At 43.0% G+C, this 23,968-nt stretch overlaps 3 protein-coding genes and 1 non-coding gene across 4 annotated transcripts; all 4 read left to right on the forward strand.

Moving 5' to 3' along the window:
- The first annotated feature begins 262 nt into the window (after window positions 1–262).
- LOC107052138 (olfactory receptor 10A7-like) lies at window positions 263–1,274 on the forward strand. The gene has a single exon (XM_025154099.2). It carries the CDS (start codon window positions 263–265, stop codon window positions 1,226–1,228), a length of 966 nt encoding a protein of 321 aa, XP_025009867.2. The 3' UTR covers window positions 1,229–1,274.
- Window positions 1,275–13,098: 11,824 nt separating this feature from the next.
- On the forward strand, window positions 13,099–14,073 carry LOC101750836 (olfactory receptor 1020-like). The gene has a single exon (XM_004943606.4). It carries the CDS (start codon window positions 13,099–13,101, stop codon window positions 14,071–14,073), a length of 975 nt encoding a protein of 324 aa, XP_004943663.1.
- Window positions 14,074–19,072: 4,999 nt separating this feature from the next.
- On the forward strand, window positions 19,073–20,088 carry OR10A4 (olfactory receptor family 10 subfamily A member 4). The gene has a single exon (XM_001231930.6). The coding sequence runs from the start codon at window positions 19,084–19,086 to the stop codon at window positions 20,086–20,088; it is 1,005 nt and encodes a 334-aa protein (XP_001231931.5). The 5' UTR covers window positions 19,073–19,083.
- A 3,739-nt stretch (window positions 20,089–23,827) lies between these two features.
- TRNAI-AAU lies at window positions 23,828–23,901 on the forward strand. Its single transcript has one exon. It is a non-coding gene; the product is annotated as a tRNA-Ile (tRNA).
- Window positions 23,902–23,968: the final 67 nt, after the last annotated feature.

Consider the following 23,968-nt stretch of genomic DNA (forward strand, 5'->3'; position numbering starts at 1 on the left):
ATTTTCCACCTAAGTTACAGGTGATTCTCAGCCTGTGACTGTAAGGATGTTCTTGTACAGGTTCCCCAGCAGAGATCATTTACTCAGAGGTCACAGTCATATCCAGTCTTAAGCCTCATCTCATGTTTTACGCCCCTCATTACCTGCAGCTATAAGTACTTCTGGGACCACAGGTCTGTCCCAAGCTACTAATCCTTTTGTAGTGTGTGTCTTTTCTGGTTTTTTTTTTTTTTTCTCTTTTAGGATGAGAATTCTTGAGGAAATGAAGCCTGGAAACCAAACCACTGTTACTCACTTCTTACTTTGGGGGTTTGGCCTACATGGCAAGATGAAGCTCCTGTTTTCCATAGTGATCTCTGTCATGTTCCTGGCCACCATGATAGGTAACTCTCTAATTGTGGGGATCACAGCCATTGACTCTGCCCTACATACTCCCATGTACTATTTCCTAAAGAATCTTGCCTTGACAGAGATCTGCTACAGCTTGAGCATTGTCCCCAAGATGCTCTTGATTCTGCTGGGGGAGAGAAAAATTATTTCCTTCACAGCTTGTGCCTTGCAACTCAGTTGTGCTATACTTTTTGTCACCTGTGAGTGCTTTCTCTTAGGTGTAATGGCCTATGACCGACAAGTGGCAATATGCCACCCTCTGCATTATGGCACCATGATGAACAGGGACCTCTGCTTCAAGATGGCTGTTGGGTCTTGGCTCTCTGGGATACCTGTTGCTCTGGTCTTCCCCATATGGCTGTTTACCCTGCCCTTCTGTGGGAGAAACAGGGTAGATCATTTCTTTTGTGATGTTTCTCCCGTGTTGAACCTGGTGTGTGCAGACACAGCTTTGTTTGAACTACTGATTTTTATGGCTACAGTCATGATAGTGATGATCCCCTTTTCACTGATCATTATTTCCTACCTTCTCATTATTCATGCTGTTCTTCAGATACCCTCGGCTGTGGGTCAGAGGCAGGCCTTTTCCACATGTGCAGCTCACCTGGTAGTAGTAACTTTTTTCTACAGCACAACAGGCATCATTCACTTGCGTCCTAAGTCCAGCCTCTCAAGCAATATGAAGAAAATGGTTTCCCTCTCTTACACAGTTGTTACGCCTATGATCAACCCCTTCATCTATAGCTTGAGGAATCAGAAAGTCAAGCAAAGTCTGAGGGAATGCATCAACAAGAGGCTACTTAGGAAGCAGATGATCTTTTCTCTGTACAGCTCATGAGTTCCTCGTAGCTGCATGGGAAATTCACTGCTTCCCTAGTGAATAATTTTAACAGGTATTTCTGAAAGAAGTTAAATGCCTTTCAGAAACATGCTATTTAAACTTTCCTTTGCTGTTAAATCCATACAGTATCAGTCCCTTTTCACTGAGCACTTTTCACTGAGCACTTCTTCTTACAGAAGAAATAATTGTGATTTTCCCTCTGGCCTTGCAAGCAACTTAGTAAACCTGACAAAGTACAGGAATATCTGAAAAGTCAGTGTCTTTGCTATAACATTTGATTCATTCCCCATCATAAGTGGTGTACATAAGTGGTAACTTATGTACATAGATATGAAAAGTCTCTAGCTTATGAAAGTTTTCTCCTCAATCAAAGCAAAAACAATAGCTTGGAACTTCTTCATTACAAAAAAAAAAAAAAAAAAAAAAAAAAAAAGTCCTCTCCTGGAATTGTCCTTGCAACTGATTGGAGAGAGAGGCTGGGTTGAACTCTAAAATTGACCTGATTTTCTTTTGAGTTTCTTTTTCTCAGAACAACGATCTCTTCCCTAAGCTAGTGGGTGACTTGCTCAGTCTAAACCTGAATCATAATAAATGGAAACATTGCCAACTTGCTGCAGTAGCATTGACTTAAGTAACTGCCTTACATATAGGCTGAAAGAAGGTTATGTGAGGGTATTGTTTCCTAACTCACTGAACATGGTATTTTCTGTCCATGTCTTGTTCTGGTTTGCCAGAAGGATTTTTTGTTAAAGTGAAATCTGGTTTGTGCTTTTATGTCCTCTCTGCTTTTTCCTAACTTCAACTAAAACTCTTGTCTCCAGATATCTGAGCAGTGTGATCTCTTTCAGTTTGTGTCTTAATACCGAATTTACATCAACGTCTCTTTGACCAGAAGTAACATTTTCCCTGGGACTGTTCAATGTTTTCCATCCACTGGGTGGTCTGTTTCATCTAACCAAATATCTCGATTCAAATTTTGGCTGTCTGCATTTCCCTTCTCACAGGTGTACCTTGCTTCCCATTCACCTTGTGGCAGAAACCCCAGATACTTTTCTCTGTGCACATAGCAATTCAGCTTCAAGCACAATATCCAGGTCAGTTTGTCCATCACTCACAGTACACTTTTTTCATTTGCTTTTCACAAGCAAGAAGGCAGGGGGAGGAGGTGTGCACAAAGGAATACTTCGTCATCTCCTCCAAGCCAAGACCCAACAGGCAAGGCAATTCTTCTCCATGAACTGCAATCACAAAGAACACAGCCGTACAACACAATGCCACCCACACAGTTCCCCTTCAGTTCCGCTCCTTTCCACAGCGTGGAATTATAAGTAAACAGTACCCTATTTATTACTTACATTACTATTTAACCCGCAGTGTTTCTACTGTGTGGAAAAGAACAAAAGTAATGCATAGCAGAATTAATTGTCTTGGGATTTAGAAAGGTTTCTAAACTGTTCACTCCTCTTTTCCTATTGTATTTGAGTACCTATATGATGGCCATGATGAGAAATGTCCTCATCATTGCATTATACTCTCATTCACTGGAACTCTTGACTTAGTCCTTGGAGGACTGCTCTAGTTCTGTGCCATCCTGCCCAAGACAACAGCTGGCTTGATCACTGCAGACCATTTCTGCTGGCAGCTATATTATGCTATTCTACCATTTTTGTGTTCTGACAGCTGCAGAGTGCTGCATCAATGCCTAACAGCCATTAGTTAACTCCTCCCCACTAGAGAATGCTTTTCAAAGATAAGATTTTTCTCCCATGAAGGGAGAACTGAGAAGTCTGGATCACTTTTATGTACAACAGTATCAATGACACCTGCTGTTCTTTCAAGAGGATGTGCTATTTTAGCATTCCTTTGCTGTTAAATTCATACAATATCAATCCCTTTTCACTGAGCATATAAGAAGAAATTATTGTGATTTGCCCTCTGGCCTTGCAAGCAACTAAGTAAATCTGAAAAAGTACAGGAATATTTGAAAAGTCAGTGTCTTTGTTAAAACATTTGATTCATCCCCCATCATAAGTGGTGTACATAAGTGGTAACTTGTGTACACAGATATGAAAAGTCTCTAGCAATAGCACCTGTTGCCCCAACGGATATAGCATTTACTTTGTTCTAGTGGATTTCATCCTTGTGTAGATGCCCAAGAGAGTTCAAATGAGTTGCATACTACAAGTTCCCATTTCTATTTATTGTTCTGTAGAGCCCTGGTGACTGATTTCAGTGCAAAAATATCTCACTTTGATTCTCCCTACACAGGCTACATGAAGACCTGTGAGGTTTTTTTGCATTGTCTTTGAGGGAAATTCACCCTGCTTGTACTTGACACCTCTCAGAGAAAAAGAGGAAGTAAGCTGTTCTCCCAGCTACAGGTGGAACATGAGTGCTGAGCTTAGACCAGGCTTCTAGCTAGTAAACATCTCAATTATGTCAGAGAATTCTTCTCCGGTCTAGTTAATATCCAAGAGAAAATATCTGTAACTTCAGATACCGGAGTCCTGAGCTTGCCATCGGTTCTCTACAACTAATCTTAGTGCAAATTATTCCTTAGAAGAGCATGAGGACTTTCCTTCTGAAGCACAGAGAACTTCTGAAATAGCATGCTGGGAATTCTAGAGCAGCAAACTCCACATTCACTACTTGTTGATGTAGCCTGTCCCTCAAAACAAATGTGAACAGGCATACTTGTAGGCACCCCACTGGATTCTCCTCTCAGCTCACGCAAGTCATTTTAGCCGTATATTCACCATTAGGTCAGATGAAGAACACATGAAGAAGAAAATATTTCTGCCCTTTTGTAAATATTTCTGCCCAAGAGAACCTCCATTTTCAACTAGCTGCACTACCAGCTCACAACAGTTCCCTCATATGGGTTGCGACTGCAGCCATGCTAAAGAAAGCAGCTTGGCAAAGACTGCACGGGATTATGTCATCTATCCAGCTGTTTTTACTTCGTCTCTCTTGTCAGTTCAGACGATTCCTCACTGGGGGGCTATGATCAGATGCAACAAACGTTTTGGCTTCCTAAATGGTTCGCATCCACTTAACTTTTCTCAAATTAACCGTTTATTTAAAACATAGCTGTTGACTCACTTCTGAAAGAAAATTGGCTTGGAAATGTAAAATATACAAAAGGAACAAACATCAGTATCTTCCCTGCGTTCTAAATTTTAGTTTTGCTGTCCAGAATGATTTTCTAAAATTGACCAAAATCTTGCAAATATTCCCCATGCTTCTTTATTTCTTTGTTGAAAAAAAGAAGACCGTGCAAGTATGGTACGCGTTTGTGTTCTTTATACTTTCTCTGGAAAAATATCCACTACATTTTCTTCTACCTTTTTCCCCATTCATACGAATGCCTACTTCCTGTCCGACTACCTACCAAACTGTTTTTCTATCAGCTTGATATTTGTACCACCTTAAATTTGTCTGTTTAATTCTAGGACAAGGATCAGCTGTAATTCCCATCTCTAATCTCTCTGCCATATTATGGCGCTCGTATCTGTGTATTGGTTCACACGTCTTCTGATCACACACCTGTCTCTAGCCATGCGGCCTGGCTTCATTGTGTTGGTGTATCTTGCAGTCAGTGTTCCAAAACACTATTCGGTTTCTGAGTAATTTTATACATAGCATGAGTTTTGGTAGCGTTCTTTCTGCTCCGGAAGGGGAAGTCAGCAGGGGCGTTACCGAGAGCTTCATGCTCCAGAGAAACCACTGAAGACATGCAGTCTACAAGATACTTCACCACAAAGGCAATGTTCAGTTTGTGTTGCTAGCATCAGCCTCTACCAGAAACAGACATTTAATAAGTTCGCTTGGAACTCATTAATTTAAATACAAAACAAGAAGTACTGTGTTGCAACATGTGCTTATTAAAAGCCTTAAGTCTAGCAACACTTTTCCTCAGAGATGATTTCACCTGTCAACTCCCTCATGACTGGACAGAAAATTAGCAACAACAAATAAAAATAAAATAAGTAATTTAAAAAAATCTTGTTATACATTGCTTGGTCTAACAAGCCTAACAAGGTTGAAATTATAGTGCAAAGGGCAAACTCAGAATTGAAGTTTCCTGGTGTTTTAATGGGGCCTTCTGAGACTATTAGAGATGGAGCTGTTGCAGGAAATCTAAGTGGTCCTCTGGAGAGGAGCTGATTAGAAGTAGAAAATCAGAGCGCGTTTAGAGGCAAAGAAAGGAAGGAACAAACGCTTTTACAAAGTGACCCCGTGATGTGCCCTGTCATGGAAAAGGGGCAAGGTGCGGATGCCCAGCATTACCTTTGCAGCCCTCGCTTGAATGAAGTTTCTTTATGGTCAGTAGAGGGCATACAGAAAAGACCGTCTCCGCACACGTATGCCTCCGGGAGGAGGCAGAGGAGGACAGCAAAGCTGCCTGAGCAAAGGTCCCCTCCTGCTCTCCTTGCTGCTGCTGCAGCAAAAACTAGCCAAGGCTCTGTTAAAGGGATGGAACTCCCTGTCACAGTATGAGCCAATGATATCTTCTCTTTGAGAACAACCTCTGTGACAACTGTCCCAGATCTGCCACGTCCGCAGGCACACCATTGGTATCAGCCTGGCCTACACATCACTGCTGTCCCAGCCTTGGGACTACTCTCCTCCCCTGTGCTCATAAGCCTCATACACTGCTGCTCAGTCCTGAAACACAGCCCTTAACCTCACTTTTCCTGATAAAGCCTCTGCCCTAACCTGTAGGCCCCCAGCAGCCCAGCCTCACAGAGGCAGTACCCAACTTTTCCACGTGGTCTTTCCTGCTCTCGACAAGATCCCCACCCCACCAAATGCCATTATTTTAGTGGTGCTTCACAGACTGCTCTTGCAGCTCCTGAACTTCCACTTGCCGCAAGCTGTTCCCCTGGCTTTCTGGGAACGGACGGCTGAAGACGGCTGAAGAGCATCTTCTCCCAGGTGGTGTGATATTTCTCCATCTCATTCTTCTGCAGTTCACAGTAGTCCCAGCCCTGCCTTTCAGCTCTGCTCAGTGGATGCGTGATCTTCCATTCTCAGTGTCATACCCTCTTCTCCATCCCAAAGCCTCAACCAATTCCCTGAAATACCACATCCCCCTTTCCCCCCCTCTCCCACCACCCACCGAGTCCACAGTTCACCCACTGCCTTCGTAGAACTGACTCCAGTAGCTGGCACTACTCCTTATGGCGGCCAGCAGCTCCCTCACGGCAGTTGCAGCTCCTCACGGGGGCAGTGCTGATCTCTGCTCTGCGGTGACCGTGACAGCACTCACGACAACGGCATGGAGCTGCGTCAGGGCAGGGCCAGGGTGGACATGAGGAAAAGGCTAGGGTGGCATGTGGGAGGGACGTCTGTGGCACTGCACTGACTTCTGAGGAGTCCTGAATTCCTGTAAGAGGCTTAAGTCAACACAGGACATTTACTCTTCCCGTGGCTTTTGATTTCCAAGTAACTTAAATAATGAGGAAATGTGACAAACAACTTTTCAGTTCATTCAGAATTATTTTTTAGATTGTTTTCATCTTGATTTTCCAGATTGGTGTTGTTTTGGTGGTTTGGGTTGTTTTTTTTTTTTTTTTAATAGGCCAATTGGAGCTTAATCAAAAACATATGTGTGCGTATTTGGTTTTTTCCAAACAACCACTCATCTCTCCTTGTGACTAGGTAAATCACCACATCAATACCATATGCTTGCTGTAAAAATCACCTCCAATAGTTCATATCTATCCTTATAGCCCGGCCTCAAAAAGTCACGCAAACCATAGCTCTTGATATGTCATCTATATAAACCCGCACCAATCTGGGTTGCTTTCGCCAGGGCTTCTCTGACTTCTTTATTCCTTAAGGTGTAGATAAGTGGATTCATCATTAGAGTCACCCCAGTGTAGAAAACGGAGAATAACTTTTTAAAAGCTTTGAGGCTGTAAGCTTTTGGTATGGAATGTGTGAAAGGGTCTGGTCTCATGAAAGGAATACAGGAATGCTGTCAGGGCATGCAAGAATGCAGCAAGGAAGGCTAAGGAATTTAACCTGTCAAGAGAGGTCAAGGGAAACAAGAAGAGTTTCTTTAAGTATACAAACAGCAAAAAGACGACTAGGGCCTGATGCTGAATGAGCTGAGTGCCCTGCTGACAGAGGATACTCAGAAGACAGAGTTACTGAATGCCTTCTTTTCCGCAGCCTGTAGTGCTAAAACTGCCTCTCGGTAATCCCAGACACTGGGGTTAATCGCGAGAGTCTGGAGAAAGGAAGACTTTGTCGTGGTTGAGGAGGTTCTGGTCAGAGATCATCTAGGCAAACCAGACGCACACAAATCCACGAACTTCAACGGGATGCACTCACGTGTGCTGAAGGAGCTGGCAGAAGTGACTGCCAAACCACTCTCTATCATTTTTTGGAAAGGTTGTGGAGAACAAGAGAGTTACCTGAAGACTTGAAGGATGCTAGTGTTACTCCCGTCTTCAAAAACGGTAAGAAAGTGGGCCCAGGTAACTGCAGGTGGGTCAGCCTCACCTCTGTCCCTGGGAAGGTAAAGGAACAATTTGTTCTGGATGCTGAAGCAGCCCTTCAGTTTCTAAAGGGGAGCAATAAGAAAGAAGGGGACAGACTCTTCAGCAGGGTCTGTCGTGATAAGACAAGGAGAAATGGTTTCAAACTAGAACAAGGGACATTTAGATTGGACATGAGGAAAAAGTTCTACATGGTAAGGGTAGTGAAGGACTGGAACAAGCTGCCCAGAGATGGGCTCAAAGCCCTGTCCCTGGAGATATTCAAGATCAGGCTAGACAGGACTCTGAGCAACCTGATCTGGCTGTAGATGTTCCTGTTCATTGCAGGAGAGCTGGATTACATGATCTTTAAGGCACTTTTCCAACTCAAACGATTATACAATTCTAAGATTCCCATGACCAGCTGGATAGATGAGGTTGGAGCAGTGGATGCTGTCTACCTTGATATCAGCAGAGCTTTTGACACTGTCTCCCATGACATCTTCATATCTGAACTTAGAAAGTGTGGGACAGAGGAGTGGGCAGTGAGATGAATTGAGAATTGGCTGACTGGCAGAGCTCAGAGGGCTGTGATCACTGGCGCAGAGTCTAGTTAGAGGCCTCTAGATAGCACTGTTCCCCATGGGTCGATACTGCATCCACTCTTGTTTAACATATGCATTAATGCTCTGGATGAAGGGGTAGAGTACACCCTCCGCAAGTTTGCTGGTGATACAAAGCTGGGAGGAGTGGCTGACATGCCAGAAGGCTGTGTTGCCACTCAGTGTGACCAGGACCGACTGGAGAGTTAAAAGAACTTTATGAGATTCAACAAGGGCAAGCGTAGAGTCCTACACCTGGGGAGTAATAACTGCATGCATCAGTAGAGGTTAGGGGCTGACCTGATGGAAAGGAGCTCTGCATAAAAAGACCTAGATGTCCTGGTAGAAAAAAAGGGTGATCATGAGCCAGCAGTGGGCCCTTGTGGCCAAGAAGGCCAGTGGTAACCTGGAGTGCATACAAAGACATCATGGCCAGCAGGCTGAGGGAGGTGATCCTCCCCCTCTGCATGCCCTGGTGAGAGCACATATGGAGTAATGTGTCTGGTTCTGGGCTCCTCAGTTTGAGAGAGACAGGGAGCTACTCGAGAGCATTCAGCAGAGGGCTACAAAGATTAGTAGGGGCCAGTAGCATCTCCTTTATGAGGAAAGGCTGAGAGATCATGTTTGGGCTGGAGAAGACTGAGAGAGAAGATCTTACGAACACTGACAGATACCTAAAGGGTAGGCGTCAAGCGCACAAGGTGGTGCCCAGTGACAGAATAGGAGGAACAGGCTCAAACTGCAACACAGGAAGCTCCATCTGAACATTAGGAAAAACTTCTTTCCTTGGAGGGTCACAGAGCACTGGAACATGCTGCCCAGATAGGTTGTGGAGTCTCCTCCGCTGGAGATACCCAAAACCCACCTGCAAACTTTCCCATGCAAACTACTCTCAGAAACCTTCTGAAGTAGGGGGGTTGGACAAGGTCATGGTTGTTCAACCTTTTGGCTTGCTTGGGCTGCACTGAGTGAAGAGAAATTGTCTTGGGCCACATATAAAATATATACTATGTTTAATGCCTGTTAGCCACAAAACTTATTTCATTTTTAGTATCTTTTATTAGAACGGTGAGAAAAAGAGAGCAATAGAAATGTAAAACTAGGAAGCAGGACATGTATGGACTAGACAGTCTCCAAAGGGTCCAATCAACCCCTGTGATTCGAGGATTCTGTCAAATTCTGGATTGTTTTGATTACACTTCCACCTAGTGGTGTTTGTGTGGTACAGTTTCTCTTTCCATCTTTTGAGGATTTCACTTTTTTGTTGTGTTTTCTGTGTTTCCACATATTCTTATCTTTTTTTCTTTCCACAGTTTTACAAGTAGACGCATAGCTGTGCTTGTCTCCCCATTATTGCAACCATCTTCCAGGCATTTCCACAAAAATAGCTGAAAAACTGTCCGAGAGGCTACAAGCACATGCAGGTCGACGTTGCCTTTTAAAGATTCCTAGCCTGATCACTGTAGTCTTTTTTCCATCTGGAAGGAAAGCATAGACTAGTGCTTGTTTTTAGCTGCCTACCTACTGCGTTTCCCTTACTACAGACTGCAGGTTTTTTTGTTGTTGTTGTTGTTGTTTTGTTTTTTCCTGGCAGATTGTGAATTTTCATACAATCATAGAACCGCTTGAGTTGGAAGGGACCCCAGGAATCACCAGGTTCCAATCCCACTGCCACAGGCAGGGCCACCAACCTCCAGATCTTGTTGATCTGGAACAGGTTGTCCAGGGCCCCATCCAGCCTGGTCTTGAACACCTACAGGGATGGGGCATCCACAGCCTCGCTGGGCGGCCGTTTCCAGCACCTCAGCACTCTCTCTGTAAAGAACTTTCCCCTGGCATCCAGCCTAAACCTTCCCTGCTTGAGCTTAAAATGTTGTTGCTGCTTTGAGATAGCATTCGCCGTAAGAAATTCAATGAATTGTTGGTCATGATTAAATGAATATTAAATAAATTTCATTTGGCCACTGTTTGTTTCCTAGAGAATACACGTATGAACATAAAAAAATGACAATGCCAAGAGGCATTTATTCATTAGCCCCTTTCTGACTGACCCTGAAGACTAAGCAGTCTGAACCTCGCCTAACAAACTAGAGTATTAAACGCAAGGTAGAAAGTTGAGATTAAAAACCAGGACCTGGAACAATCTCACTTCTGTGTGACACCAGTTAAGAAAACAGTCAAACTGTAGAAAAAAAAAGAAAAAGGAAAAGGAAAAGGAAAAGGAAAAGGAAAATGGAAAAGGAAAAGGAAAAGGGAGAAAGAAAAAAGAAAAAAAGGTAAAGGAAAAGGAAAAGGAAAAGGAAAAGGAAAAGGAAAAGGAAAAGGAAAAGGAAAAGGAAAAGAAGATAAAAAAGATTGGCATTCAGGTGACTGTCTGGCATTAAACACAGGTCACAGTGAGTTCTAGACTTTAACACCTGTACAGTGCAGTGGGAGCGCTGACTTCAGAGAATGGCAATCCTCCTAGAAGTCTTTCACTCATTTGTCATTCTGACTAGCAGCATGATTCCATACAGGCTCCTAAATAATCAAAATATATGCTAACAAGATACTAATTCTAACCAAAGTGTGAAGAAAAAGAATAGTTGTTTATGTACATATGAGGTTGATGACAACAACCTCTCAAAGGCTGTTGCTTACTTGATTACCCCTGGGGTGATTCATTAGTTTCCACTCTGAAAAGGCTTTTAAAGAATGAGGTGAAGGAAGGAACATTTCTAACTGACAGAACAGAAAACGAGAGTCGATGTGTACTGGTAATTTAAAAAGAGGAAAACATTAAAACAGTAAAATTATTGGGCACGGTGAGATCTTTGCCAAGCAGAGAGCTGTAATTCCTTTCCTTTCCTTTCCTTTCCTTTCCTTTCCTTTCCTTTCCTTTCCTTTCCTTTCCTTTCCTTTCCTTTCCTTTCCTTTCCTTTCCTTTCCTTTCCTTTCCTTTCCTTTCCTTTCCTTTCCTTTCCTTTCCTTGCCTTGCCTTGCCTTGCCTTGCCTTGCCTTGCCTTGCCTTGCCTTGCCTTGCCTTGCCTTGCCTTGCCTTGCCTTGCCTTGCCTTGCCTTGCCTTGCCTTGCCTTGCCTTGCCTTGCCTTCCCTTCCCTTCCCTTCCTTTCCCTTCCCTTCCCTTCCCTTTTTCCCATATGAAAATAAAATTCCTGGGAAAAAAAAAAAAAGTTGGATGCCAAACCTTGACAAATGAAAGTCTGTTGAACTGGATTTCAACAATGCTGCCCTTTCAGGTAAGAAACAGTACTGGTCCAAAAACTGTGTTAGTTGGCACAGAAATGAGACACGCTTTCCAGTTTCAGTTGTCAGATGTTGTCAAGTAAGTTAAGTATCAGGGTTTTGAATTAATAAGATTTTAATAGGAAATTTTGTATTAAATATGTGGAAAGAAATGTTAAGTCTTAAAAAGATGTACTATCATAAGTATTCCAGACTTAAGTTACTAGATAGGTGTCCTCACATAGCCTATACTGCCACAGTACCTTGTAATATCTCTGTAGTGCCTGCAGGTGGTAAGCAACATCAGAAAGGAAGTGCTGAGTTCTGAGCTAACATCTAAACTCTTGTTCTTATCAGTGGAAAGGAACAGAAAATGTCAGTAAATGATTTAGTTCATCCAATGTAGATTTAGAAAACACTCTGAATGGATTGCAGTCCAAAGCGCTCTCTTCTCTCTGTAGACTAGAAACAGTTTCTGGAGACAAACACTGATGGCATGAATAAAGTGTGATTGTGAAGCCAGGGATTCTTTTCTCAGGTATGATTAGAGAAGCCTAGTAAAGAGACATGCTGAAATTTTTGAGTTGAATATCTCATTGCAACTCTACACATTCCATTTGAAAATTCACAAATAATGAATGTATTTATGTCGACTGAGGCAGATGGTGGTGGTATGGCAGTAGATTGAACTTTCCCACCAGTATTCCATTATGTTTTCTTGCCATGTGATGGATGGCAGCAGAGGGGCACTCCGACAAAATGGTGTCTAACATGGTGTCTTAGTTTTAGCTGGGATGAATTTTTCTTCGGAGTCTCTGGTATGATGTTATGTTTTGGTTCTAGGAGAAAAAACAGCATTGATAACACACCAATACTAAGCAGTGTTGTACTGAGCCAAGGCCATTCTCAGTTGAAGGGACTAAGAAGCTGGAAGGGAACAGAATTAGGACAGCTGACTTAAACTGGCAAAAGGGACATTCCATACCATATGACATCATGTGGAAAGAGTTTTGAAAGGAGTGGAAGTTCATCTGGCTCTTGCGCTGCTCGGGGGCTTAGCTGGGCAACGGTCAGGGGGTGGTAAGCAATTGCTTGTGCGTCAATTGTTATACACATTTATATTTACATAAACATATATAATCATAACTATTATCTTTTTCCTCTTCTTTATCTTAGAAAACAGCTTTATATCAAGCCATGATATAAACTACTTTTTTCTTTCCCAACTCTCTCCCCCATTCCACTGGGAAGCGGGGGTGTGAGTGAACGACTGTGTGGTGCTGAGCCACCCGCCAGGTTAAACCACAACACATGGAAGTGCATACAAAGCAAAAGTGTGTCACTGAATTCCTCCATACAGAAAAAAAAATTACCCATTGACATTCATCAATGATTGCTGAACATTTATGGAGACCAAACAGCAGACATGAGCACAGTGAGGCAGTGAGTGGTGCATTTCAGCAACAGCAACATCGACAGTGATTCACCTCTGCTGCTGCAGATTTTCACAAGCACAGCATGCAGCATTTCCTTTGTCATCACTAAAAAAACGTTATGTCAAAACTGGAATGGAAAAACAAAACAGTTGTTACAGAGTTTATTCTCCTTGGATTTGGAAATGGCCCTGAGCTGGATTATCTTCTCTTCCTAATGTTTCTGATGACCTATATTATGACGATAACATGGAACACCTTCATCATTGCGCTGGTGGTGGCTGATCAGTCTCTTCACATCCCAATGTACTTCTTCCTGGGCAATTTGGCTTGCTTGGATATCTGCTACAGCTCAAACATCTTGCCAAGGATGTTGCTCAGTTATCTGAGTGGAGACAGAAGTATATCAGTTGCCAAGTGTTTTACACAGTACTATTTCTTTGGTTGCTTGGCAGCTGCAGAATGTTATCTTCTAGCAGTGATGTCTTACGATAGGTACCTAGCAGTGTGCAAACCCTTGCACTATTTATTCCTTATGAACCACAAGCTCTGTCTCCAGCTAGGTGCTGCATCTTGGATAAGTGGTTTTCTGTCTAATTCTATATTAACATTTCTGATCTCAGACTTAGATTTCTGTGGCCCTAATGAAATCGAGCATTTCTTCTGTGACTCCTTTCCAATGATGAAACTATCCTGCAGTGACACTCACGTGGTGGGACTTGTCACTTCTTTTGTGGCAGGTGTATGCTCCCTGCCTCCATTTCTCTTGACCTTCTCATCCTATCTCTACATCGTTATCACAATCATGAGAATTCCGTCTTCCACTGGAAGGAAAAAAGCCTTTTCCACCTGTTCTTCACATCTTATTGTGGTGTTACTTTTTTACTGGACAATATTAGCTGTCTATGTCCTTCCTCATCATGGTATTCAAATATCTCTATACAAAGTCTTCTCTATTTCTTATACTATTCTCACTCCCCTTGTCAATCCTCTTATCTATAGCCTGAGAAACGAAGAAGTAAAGAAAACTCTGAAAAAAAAGTACATTGCTGGGTTTCAGATAGTTGCTTTGTACTTTAACAATAAAATGAAATAGTCCTTGATGACTTAAAGGACCAGATACAACTTCATGGCATAAGGATAAACTTAATTTTTAGTACAACTTGAGAATACATCGTTGTACATATAAAAAATAAATAAGGAGAGATTCAAAATGTGTGGACAGTCTTGCTGTCAGTTTGGGGTGAGAGGTAGTACCGAAAAGAGAAAGAATTTGTAGTGAACACTGTAAAGTAAGCAAAGGCTATGAATTAATGGATTATTGCACATAGTATCTTCTTGCCTACCTATCTTCTTTTCATCTCATTACAGCTGAAATTCAGAATCAGTTGAAGCTCAGTTTATAGTGGATAGACCGATTCTTTACTAATGTTATGTTACTTTTAGTTTCTTCATCTGTGTTGTAGATGCTTACAACCCAGGGAGTTATCTAGACTCTCTCAACTACAAATAAAGAAAGTTAGAAAATTTGTTTGAGTGTGGTTTGTTTGATCCGTTTTGAAGGCCTGGATTGGGGTTATAAAAAATATCAGGGTTTGTAACTCAAGAACTCTGTCACATCTGTCTGCCACATAGTATATATTTACAATAGGTCAGATTAGCCAGGCCTACTTCCACCTACTGGCAGGATTGGTATGAGTGGACTGGGTGCCATCTACTGGAGTCAGTTCAGGGTGTAGAAAGCTCTGGCCTATGATGTCCACTACTCAAGTGGAGTTCCGTACTCCAGGCCACTAGGGCAGGAAAGGTGGGTGCTTCCAAGCTAGCTGCTGGAGGGGACCAGCACAAATGAGGCAAGTGTGGGGCTCAAACCAGTGTCTGAAGCTGGGCTGTGGGTCACACCCCTTGTGCATGGTGCCAGCCGCTGGGGGACAAGTGTCTGTATCCTCCTGTCTGGTATGCAAAGAGTGCATGTGTGTATTCAGTAGTGAAACTTTAAGCTGGAATAGCCAGCTAAGCATACAATACAATCATAGAATTGCTCAGGTTGAAAAAGATCTTAAAGATCATCAAGTCCAACCACAACCTAGCCATACTACCCTAATTCAAACAACCCTCCACTAAATAATGTCCCTGAGCACCACATCCAGACATTTTTTAAACACATTCAGGGATGGTGACTCAACCACCTCCCTGGGAAGCCTATTCCAGTGCTTAACAACCCTTTCAGTAAAGAAGCTTTTCCTGATATCCAACCTAAACCTCCCCTGGCACAACTTGAATACAGTTTCCTCTCATCCTGTCACCTGTCATCAGTGAGAAGAGACCGACCCCACTCTGCTGCAATCACCCTTTAGATATTGGAAGAGAGCAATAAGGTCTCTCCTCAGCCTCCTTTTCCCCAGACTAAACAGCCCCAGTTCCTTCAGTCTCTCTTTGTAGGGCATATTCACCAAGCCAGACCTTTTGGAAGATGGCCATCATATTTTCCAGTCTCCAGTCCACTGGGACATTCCTGGTTAGCCAGGACTGTCGAAGGATGATGGAGAGTGGCTTGGCTACCAAGTCTGTCAACTCCCTCAGCACTCCAGGGTGCAATCCATCTGTCCCCATGGACTTGTGAGTGTCCAGCTTTCAGAGCAGGTCCAAAACCATCTCATCATGGATTATGCAGGGCCTGTTCTGTTCCCCATCCCTATCTACCAGCACAAGGGGCTGTGTGCCTAGGGAGTGACTAGTCTTACTGGTAAAGACTGAGGCAAAGAAGGAATTAAGTACCTCAGCCTTACCCTGATCCATGGTCACCGTGTTGCCCTTGGCATACAACAAGGGATGGAGATCCTCCCTAGCCCTCCTCTTACTGTCAATGTATTTATAGAAATATTTATTGTTGTCCTTCACCTTAGTGGCTAAGTTCAGTTCTAGCTGGGATTTGGCTTTTCTGATTTTCTCCCTGCAAAACATGAAGCTGGACCTGCCAGCAAGTAGTTCGGGCCTTGGGTCTCAGCAGAAGTGAAATTCAAGCTGATCTGGTCAGTGAGTAGGTGACCCACAAAGTGGGTGAGAGGGCCTTGGACTCAGTTGGGGTGCTGAGCAAAGAGAAGGGTCATGTAGGTACTCAAGGATCTAGGCAGGGAGTGCTGGATGCACAGAGGGGCCATGCACCTTGAAGGATGTGAGAATGTGTGTGGTTGTGAACCTAGAGAGTGCTGTGTGTGTGTCTTCACTAGTGAACTTCTACCACTACCATCCAGAGAGGAGGAAATGTCTACATTTACATAAGTCCTGTGTGTAAGTGTGGTTGAAGGCAGCCCTTTTCCAGGGCAGCCTTTCTGGCTGGCCATTTCAGTGTCCTCTCTGTGTTTCTGCCAGCCCGTACAACATGTGTTCAACTTTGCTGTCAGTTAAACATTCAGAGAGGGAAGTGGCAGTCGCATCTCCCAGCCTGGGCAGAGCCTGGTCCCCAGTCACCAGGCCACGTCTTGCCTGCCGGACAGGAGCAGTTCCGGGCCAGAACAGCCGGGTGAGGTGGCCACACTTGCATCACTCTTTACCTCCCTTAACAAACTTTGTTATCTCTATTTACTAAAACAAAAAACCCACACACAACTGTCACTCAGTTATGTGGTTCATAGTCTACTTCAGTACCAGGGGAGACGTTTTGTCTTCTGAGTATACTCAGTAATGAATCCAGAGAGGAGTTCAGATCTCAGAAAGCAATGCCATTCAGAACAGCCAAAGCTCTCCTTCTCTACAGGATCCAACACAAAACTGTTCACAGATCTGATGTGTTGCCCAAAAGGCTGAAGAAGGTATCCCAGCATCTGAAATCATGAACGGAAGCATCATAAGCTCCAGGTGACTTCTCCAAAAAATTGAGGTATACTAGTATTTCCTAGACTTTTTGGTAACAAAAACTGTCAAGAAAATTTTTACTAGTATAGATGACTCAAGAAAGAACAGTTTACATTTTAAAGGGCAGAATACTATGCATCTGAACACTATATACAAATATCTGCAAAGCATACACTAATGACTGAGCAATAATTATTATTTTATTTATATTATTAAATCTATTCATTTCTATATATTACTAATAGATATAGTATATATTAGTAAGATTTTACTCTTACTGTATCAAGTACATCTGGCAATTAGCATATTTTAGATTACTTCAGAAGGATAAACAAAATAACATCTGAGTGTTCTTGTTCCTATTCATAGATTGTAAAGGAAATTCAAATGGGTATGTCAGCTGCTGGTTCGTCATATGGATGTTTGCAGAAATAATACAAAAGCTTTTCTCAGTCATTCAGATAGTGAGTGTGGTGGTGATGAGCGGCCACAGGGGAGAGTGATGGATGGCATTTAGCGATTCTTGACACAATAACCTCATGGCCAAAATGGGAAGATAGAAACTGGATAAGAAAACTAACAGGTGAGTGAAAAAACTGCCCGGACCATCAAGCTTTCACAGGTAGATTCAACAGCCTAGTCTAGATGCTATCTGGCCATGAGAGGCATTCTTCATGGGTTGATTTGGAGTAATGCGGCTTCCCATCTGCATCAGTTACTGGGAAGATGTAATGGAGAACATCTTCAGGAGTTTCCAGATTACAACAACTGGAAGATAGGGGATAGTCCATATGCAGGAACTTCATGAAGCTAGAGCAAGACAAATGCCAAATGGTGGCTCTGGCAAAAGAGGTGAATCAGATTGGCATTGGCAGTCTGGGGAATAGCTCTTCAGAAAGAAATGTGGAAGTCCCAGTGTATAGCAAGCTGAGCATGAGTCTACAGAGAGTCCTTGCAGAGGAGAACAAGAACCATTTCAGCAGCTGTTCTAGCAAGACACAAACAGCTGTTCAAGGGAAGCGCACATTTCCTTCTGCTTTTCACTTGCAAGGCCACCCATGGAGAAAAGTATCCCATTCTGGAGTCCCTCCATACATAAAAGTGACCATTAAATGGAAAAGAGTTAAGAATAGGGCCACTAAGATGATCAGAGGAAATACCACTCAAAATGGTAACATCCTGAAAGGAGTTGTGTTTTATAAGAAAGCAGACTTTATTTGACTGTGAAGATACATAAGAAGGTGAGTCAGCGCTGTTAATCAAAGCTGATGCTGCAAATTGTCAGGTATAACCTTCCTCAGCTAATATTGCTTTCTGCAATTCAGAGAGCTGCACCTTTCTGTGCTAATGAATAGAGATTAATAGGCATTCCCAGACAGTGATTCCAATGAAGATAATTAGACTCAGTGAGAAATACAATATAGGTTTCTGACTTACTTTTCCAGCTGATGCAAATGAGAAGATGCTTCAAATTTCTATCTTGAATGTGGCCATCTACATTTCAGATAGTTAACTACAGGATGCAGGTAGCAGATGATCTAAAAGAGGAAAAATTCTCAATTATATCTTAATTAATCATTAAAAAATGTCCACTGAAGCTGAATAAAGAGCAATGCTAGATTTTAAATAAATAAGTAAGTAAGCGGGTCATTGTTTTATCTGTTAGTAATGATGCGGGCAAATAACAACATATGCATTCTATCCATTCTTTAACCTATCAAAACTTTGTCTGTACATTCAACAATTCAATTTGCCCTTGTTTATTTGAAATCTATGTACGCATATGTATGTGCTTACGTGTGAGAACAGGGAAAAATAGTTTCTCAAAAAATGAAAAAAGATTACAGGTCAGTAAGAAATAAACTCTTATTTCACACACTGAAAATAAAACACACTAATTGTTGACAAAATTACGTTTGAGAAAATACCAGTAGAACTGATATATAAAGTAGATGTGGAAGTATTTTATCTTAATTTAAAATGAAAGTGGGCAAACATTAAGGGAAATCCTATCTCTTCTGCACTTCAGCTCATTGTTTTTTTGTTTTGTTTTGTTTTGTTACCTTGTTTTCATGACAAGTTGCTTTTCTAGTGTACCTCTCAAAATGTTATATGCCCATTTATAGTTGTTTCTCCCACATAATAATGGAATTGATTTCAGAGAAGCTCACTGCTTTATATTCATCCTCATAAAGAGTTTTCTACTTCCTATCTTTCTCATTGGCTGATACAGGCTGGGTTCCTCTTTCACATGGAAGCTGGTGAAGAACCAGGGCTCAAAAACCAGACGTACTTCACCTTGCAGGGGTTCTCCTGCCTCACCGCTCTTCAGGTTCTTCTCTTTGAGGGAATTCTCATCATGTTCCTAATCACAATGACAGGGAACTTTCTCATAATTTTAGTCGCAACTGCTGATCCTGCCTTACACACCCCAATGTACTATTTTCTCAAAAACCTGGCCTTGATTGAAATTTGCTTTACATTAAACATAGTGCCCAAGATGCTTATGGATTTGTTGTTGGAGAGAAAGATCATCTCCTTTTCTGCCTGTGCCCTGCAACTTTACTTTGTCATATTCTTTGTCACTTCCGAGTGCTTCCTCTTGAGTGCCATGGCATATGACAGATACGTGGCTATATGCCATCCCTTGCACTACACCACCAGAATGAACAGGCGAGTGTGTTTTCATATGGTCATAGCATGCTGGGTTGCTGGTATTCCATTTTCTGCAGGACTCACTGGCTGGCTATTTAGCTATCCCTTTTGTGGCTCTAAGGAGATTGAGCATTTCTTTTGTGATATTGCTCCTGTTCTAGATTTGGTCTGTTCAGACACATACTTATTTGAGCTTCTTGTGTTTGTTGCTACTGTTACAATTGTTTTGATCCCATTTATCTTGATAGCAGCATCTTACGTCCGGATAATCCATACCATCCTCCAAATGCAGTCTTCCGAAGGAAGACGCAAAGCTTTCTTCACCTGCTTTGCTCACCTGGTGGTGGTGACGCTGTTCTACTGCACAACTGGCTTGATACATTTGAAGCCAAGGTCCAGATTCTTGGTAAAGAGCAGGAAACTGGTGGCTCTTTCCTATACAGTAGTAACTCCTATGCTGAACCCAATCATCTACAGCTTACGAAACAAAGAAGTAAAGCATGCTCTAAGGAAGACATTTGGAAGGAAACAGTTCAGCAAGATGCATCTGCCCAGAGGGTTTCACTTATTTTCTAAAAGTTGCTCACACTTGAAAGGTTAAAACAGGAGGATTAATGATTTCCTCGAAGTCTGGACATTTCTCAAAGTTTGGACATTTTACCTCTTACTGGAAAATAATGAGAAATGTACATCATTTATGTACTGAATAGATATGTTTCATGAAACTGTACAAAATACTGCAGAAACTACAGAAATGAGCCACAAAGTCAGTGTCTTAATTACGATATGCTTAAGCCTTTGTCCTTTTTCTACACACTGGCTTGCTTTCAAGCTAGTACAAAAGAAATCACTGTCATAAGAACGCTTGAATCCAACATACAGAAACCTAACACGTAGCAAAATTCCAGCTAAGTCAGAAAACAAAATTGTACAGTTTCAGGAAGAAGATGCCAACAGATGGCTGGCATAGGAATGTGACTTATTCCAGAGAAATCATTTCCTCCCACTAGAGAGTCAACGTGAACCAGATAAATTCAGTTGACTAGGTAGCTGGATGGAATTCAGTTCAAGATTATTACATCTGACTGTAGGTATCTATAGGTAAGTCAGTACCTCTGTCTTCATCACAGTCAGTGACAATCTAGTCAATTTGACTATCAACATTTCAGGAGTGATTTGGTTGAACAGTTGAGATGAGCTTGATCTGGTGGCTTGAAGACAGATCTAGCATTTCTATAAAAAGTCCTACTTCATCCTATTTTGGTTCCAGTGTAAAAAGATGTGAGTTTCCCATAAGCCTATGTGGTATATGGCAGCCCAAATGAGGTAAGAGGTCATAAAACCACAGAATGGCTGAGGTTGAAAGGGATCTCTGGAGACCATTTGGTTCAACCCACCTACTTATGCTGGGCCACCTGTATCTGCTTGCCCACAACCATGTGCAGATGGCTTTTGAATCAAGGTGATCCCACAGGCTGTCAGAAGTGAGTATTGCTATATCACAGAATTACAAACCAACACCAGGAAGAATTACTCAAGACCAGATCACAGCTGCGTCAGAGATTAAATGCAACTCTAGGCACATCTGTGTAGTATGAGAATATGGAAATGAAGGAAAACACTGTTTTGGAGTGTAGCAGTGGAATGATAAAGCACAAGGCACTATGAGGAAGATTTGTCTTAAAAAGGGGTTCTCGAGGAGGAGCGTTTCCTTGGGCTCTCAGGCTGTGCAGTGGGAGGGACACGATGATCAGAGGGCTGGAGCACCTCTCCTATGAAGAAAGGTTGATGGAACTGGGCTTGTGTAGCTTGGAGAAGAGAGGGCTCCAAGGAGATCTCATTGTGGCCTTCCAGTACTTGAAAGGAGCGTGTAAACAGGAAGGGGAGCAGCTGTTTACAAGGGTGGATAGTGATAGGACAAGGGGGAATGGCTTTAAACTGAGACAGGGGAGATTTAGGTTAGATGTTAGGAGGAAGTTTTTCAGTCAGAGGGTGGTGGCACACTAAAACAGGTTGCCCAAGGAGGTTGTGGATGCCCCATCCCTGGAGGCATTCAAGGCAAGGCTGGATGTGGCTCTGGGCAGCCTGGTCTGGTGGTTGGCAACTGCCAATGGCAGAGGGGTTGAAACTCAATGATCTTTGAGGTCCTTTTCAACCCAGGCCGTTCTATGATTCTATGGCATGGCATAGATGTGAGGATGTCTGTATATGACTTGCCTGTGTGACAAAATATTGGAAAAGCATCCTGACAAAGTGATGGGTGGAAGATACAGTGGGCAGAGACTTGCCATGGCTTAGATTCTGCACTTGACGCAAGAACTGTGGCTTCCCATGGACCTGTAGAGGACCATATCTCACAAGAGTTCTACAGCTCTGTCTGACATCAAGCACTACCAGTGGGGTGAAGGATTGCTGTCAACGGACACTTGATTTGGAAATAGTAATTCATACCTCTTTTGTGCATTCCTGCCTCCACGTTGTCTGGCCTCAAAAGTGCGACGATCAAGGAGCAGAGCCAGTACTAGGAAATGCTTGAGAGTGGACAAAGAAAGAAAGCTTAGGAGAACAGAAATCCTCTTTTGAGGTGTCTGCATAGGTAAGCATGCATCAGAAAGTGTCTCACAGAACATGGTTGCCACTAAATTGGAGAGAGAAGAACTTGAAGAGTGGATTGTTAGGTGGATAAGAAATTGACTGCATGCTTGCATCTAGAGAGTTGTGGTCAACAGCCCTATGTCCAGGTGGAGAGTCCATATTGGAACTGGTAATATTTAATAACATTAATAATGAAGCAGACAGTGGGATCAAGTGCACTCTCAGCATGTTTGCATGCAGTTCCAAGCTGAGTGGTGCAGCTGATACGACAAAAGGAAGAGATGCATCCAAAGGGGTTGCGCAGTCTGGAAAGTAGACTCACACAAATCTCAAAGAGCTTAACAGAGCCAAGTGTGAGGTGTACACATCAGCACAGACTAAGGGATGAACACACTGAGAGCAGAGAGAAGGACCTGTGGGTTCTTGTGGATGAAAACAGAAGGCCAATTGTACCCTGAGCTGCATAAAAACAAGCATGGCCAGCAGGGCAAGGGAAATGATTGTCCCCCTCTACTCTGCTCTCGTGAACCAACCCCCCCCTCCCCAGAGTACTGCACCCATGCCTGGAGCCCTCAGCACAGGCACAGGAAAGACGTAGGCTTGTTTGTGTAGGTTCAGGAGAGGGCACGAAGGATGATCAGATGGCTGGAGCATCTCTCCTGCAAGGAAAGACTAGGGGAGTTGAGCATGTTCAGCATGAAGAAGGCTCTGAGAGAGTTATAAGAAAGATGGAGAGACAAGAGCATTTAGTGATAGGACAAGGGGTAACACATTTTTAAACTAAAAGAGGATAGATTAAGATTAGATATTAGAAAGAAATTCTTTGGTATGGTGGTAAGTGGTGAGGTGCTTGAACAGTCTGGCTGGAGAAGCTGTGGGTGCCCCATCCCTAGAAGTGTTCAAGGCCGGGTTGGATGGAGCTTTAGGCAACTTGACCTAGTGGGAGGTGATCCTGCCCATGTAGAGGAGTTGGAACTAGATTATCTTTAAGGGCCCCTCAGAGTCCAAACCATTATATGATTTTACATATTTTTATATTTGCTGAACAGCCATTACCTTTGGGAGAGGAGAAGAGGAGATAGATCAGCCAGAACATCTGTGTATCACAGAGGTAACAGCAATCCCTAAGAGGTCCCCTCCACTTCCCTGCACCCATTTGAAATAAGATGTGGAAACAAGGGGGAAGGAAGATGGGCAGTCATTGCCAGAAACCTGGCATAAGGCCAAAACCAAGCCCCCAAATTCTGGAGAAACCTGTGTAAAAATGTATCTGTCTCCATTCTTTAACATTCTACACAACGATCGATTTTCCTAAGCTCCTGCACAAAGGCAGATGAACTCAGTAGCGGAATGGCAGCTAACACCAGGATGGCCAAAAACACAGGCAAACATCTCACATGGGTGTTTCTGCTGTTCAGCTTTTGGCAACATGGCAGGTAACTTTTGTTCTGGTCCCCAGGAGAAGTTCAAAGCCCTCTCACGCAGCAGATGGGACAGTGATATGACATATGGCACAGGAGTACTTCGCTTCAGTATCTCCCATCTCATGGGGACATCCACCGGGCTGGGCAGGGCGGTGAGGCAGAGCCATGGTGAGAGGGTGGGCACGGAGCAGCTCCCATTAGAGCAGCAGAGTGCTGCAGGGGAAGCACGCAGGGCTCACAAGCTGGAGATATAAGGCGTCGTCTGCTGGTGTGCCGGTTTTGTTCCTATAAGGATGGCTATGGAGAAAATTTATACAACAGGGCCGGTTAGCTCAGTTGGTTAGAGCGTGGTGCTAATAACGCCAAGGTCGCGGGTTCGATCCCCGTACGGGCCATAAATGGTAGTCTTTTCGTGATGTTTTTTTTCTCCTCCCCTTTTTCCGTCGCTGCTCAGCCGGCGGC

Source organism: Gallus gallus, chromosome 10, assembly GCF_016699485.2.
Source record: "Gallus gallus isolate bGalGal1 chromosome 10, bGalGal1.mat.broiler.GRCg7b, whole genome shotgun sequence".
NCBI classification, from domain to species: Eukaryota; Metazoa; Chordata; class Aves; order Galliformes; family Phasianidae; genus Gallus; species Gallus gallus.

Bases quoted from the DNA above. Each gene is read 5' to 3' on its own strand.
- LOC107052138 (XM_025154099.2), top strand. From the start codon at position 263: ATGAAGCCTGGAAACCAAACCACTGTTACTCACTTCTTACTTTGGGGG.
- OR10A4 (XM_001231930.6), top strand. From the start codon at position 19,084: ATGGAAGCTGGTGAAGAACCAGGGCTCAAAAACCAGACGTACTTCACC.
- LOC101750836 (XM_004943606.4), top strand. From the start codon at position 13,099: ATGTCAAAACTGGAATGGAAAAACAAAACAGTTGTTACAGAGTTTATT.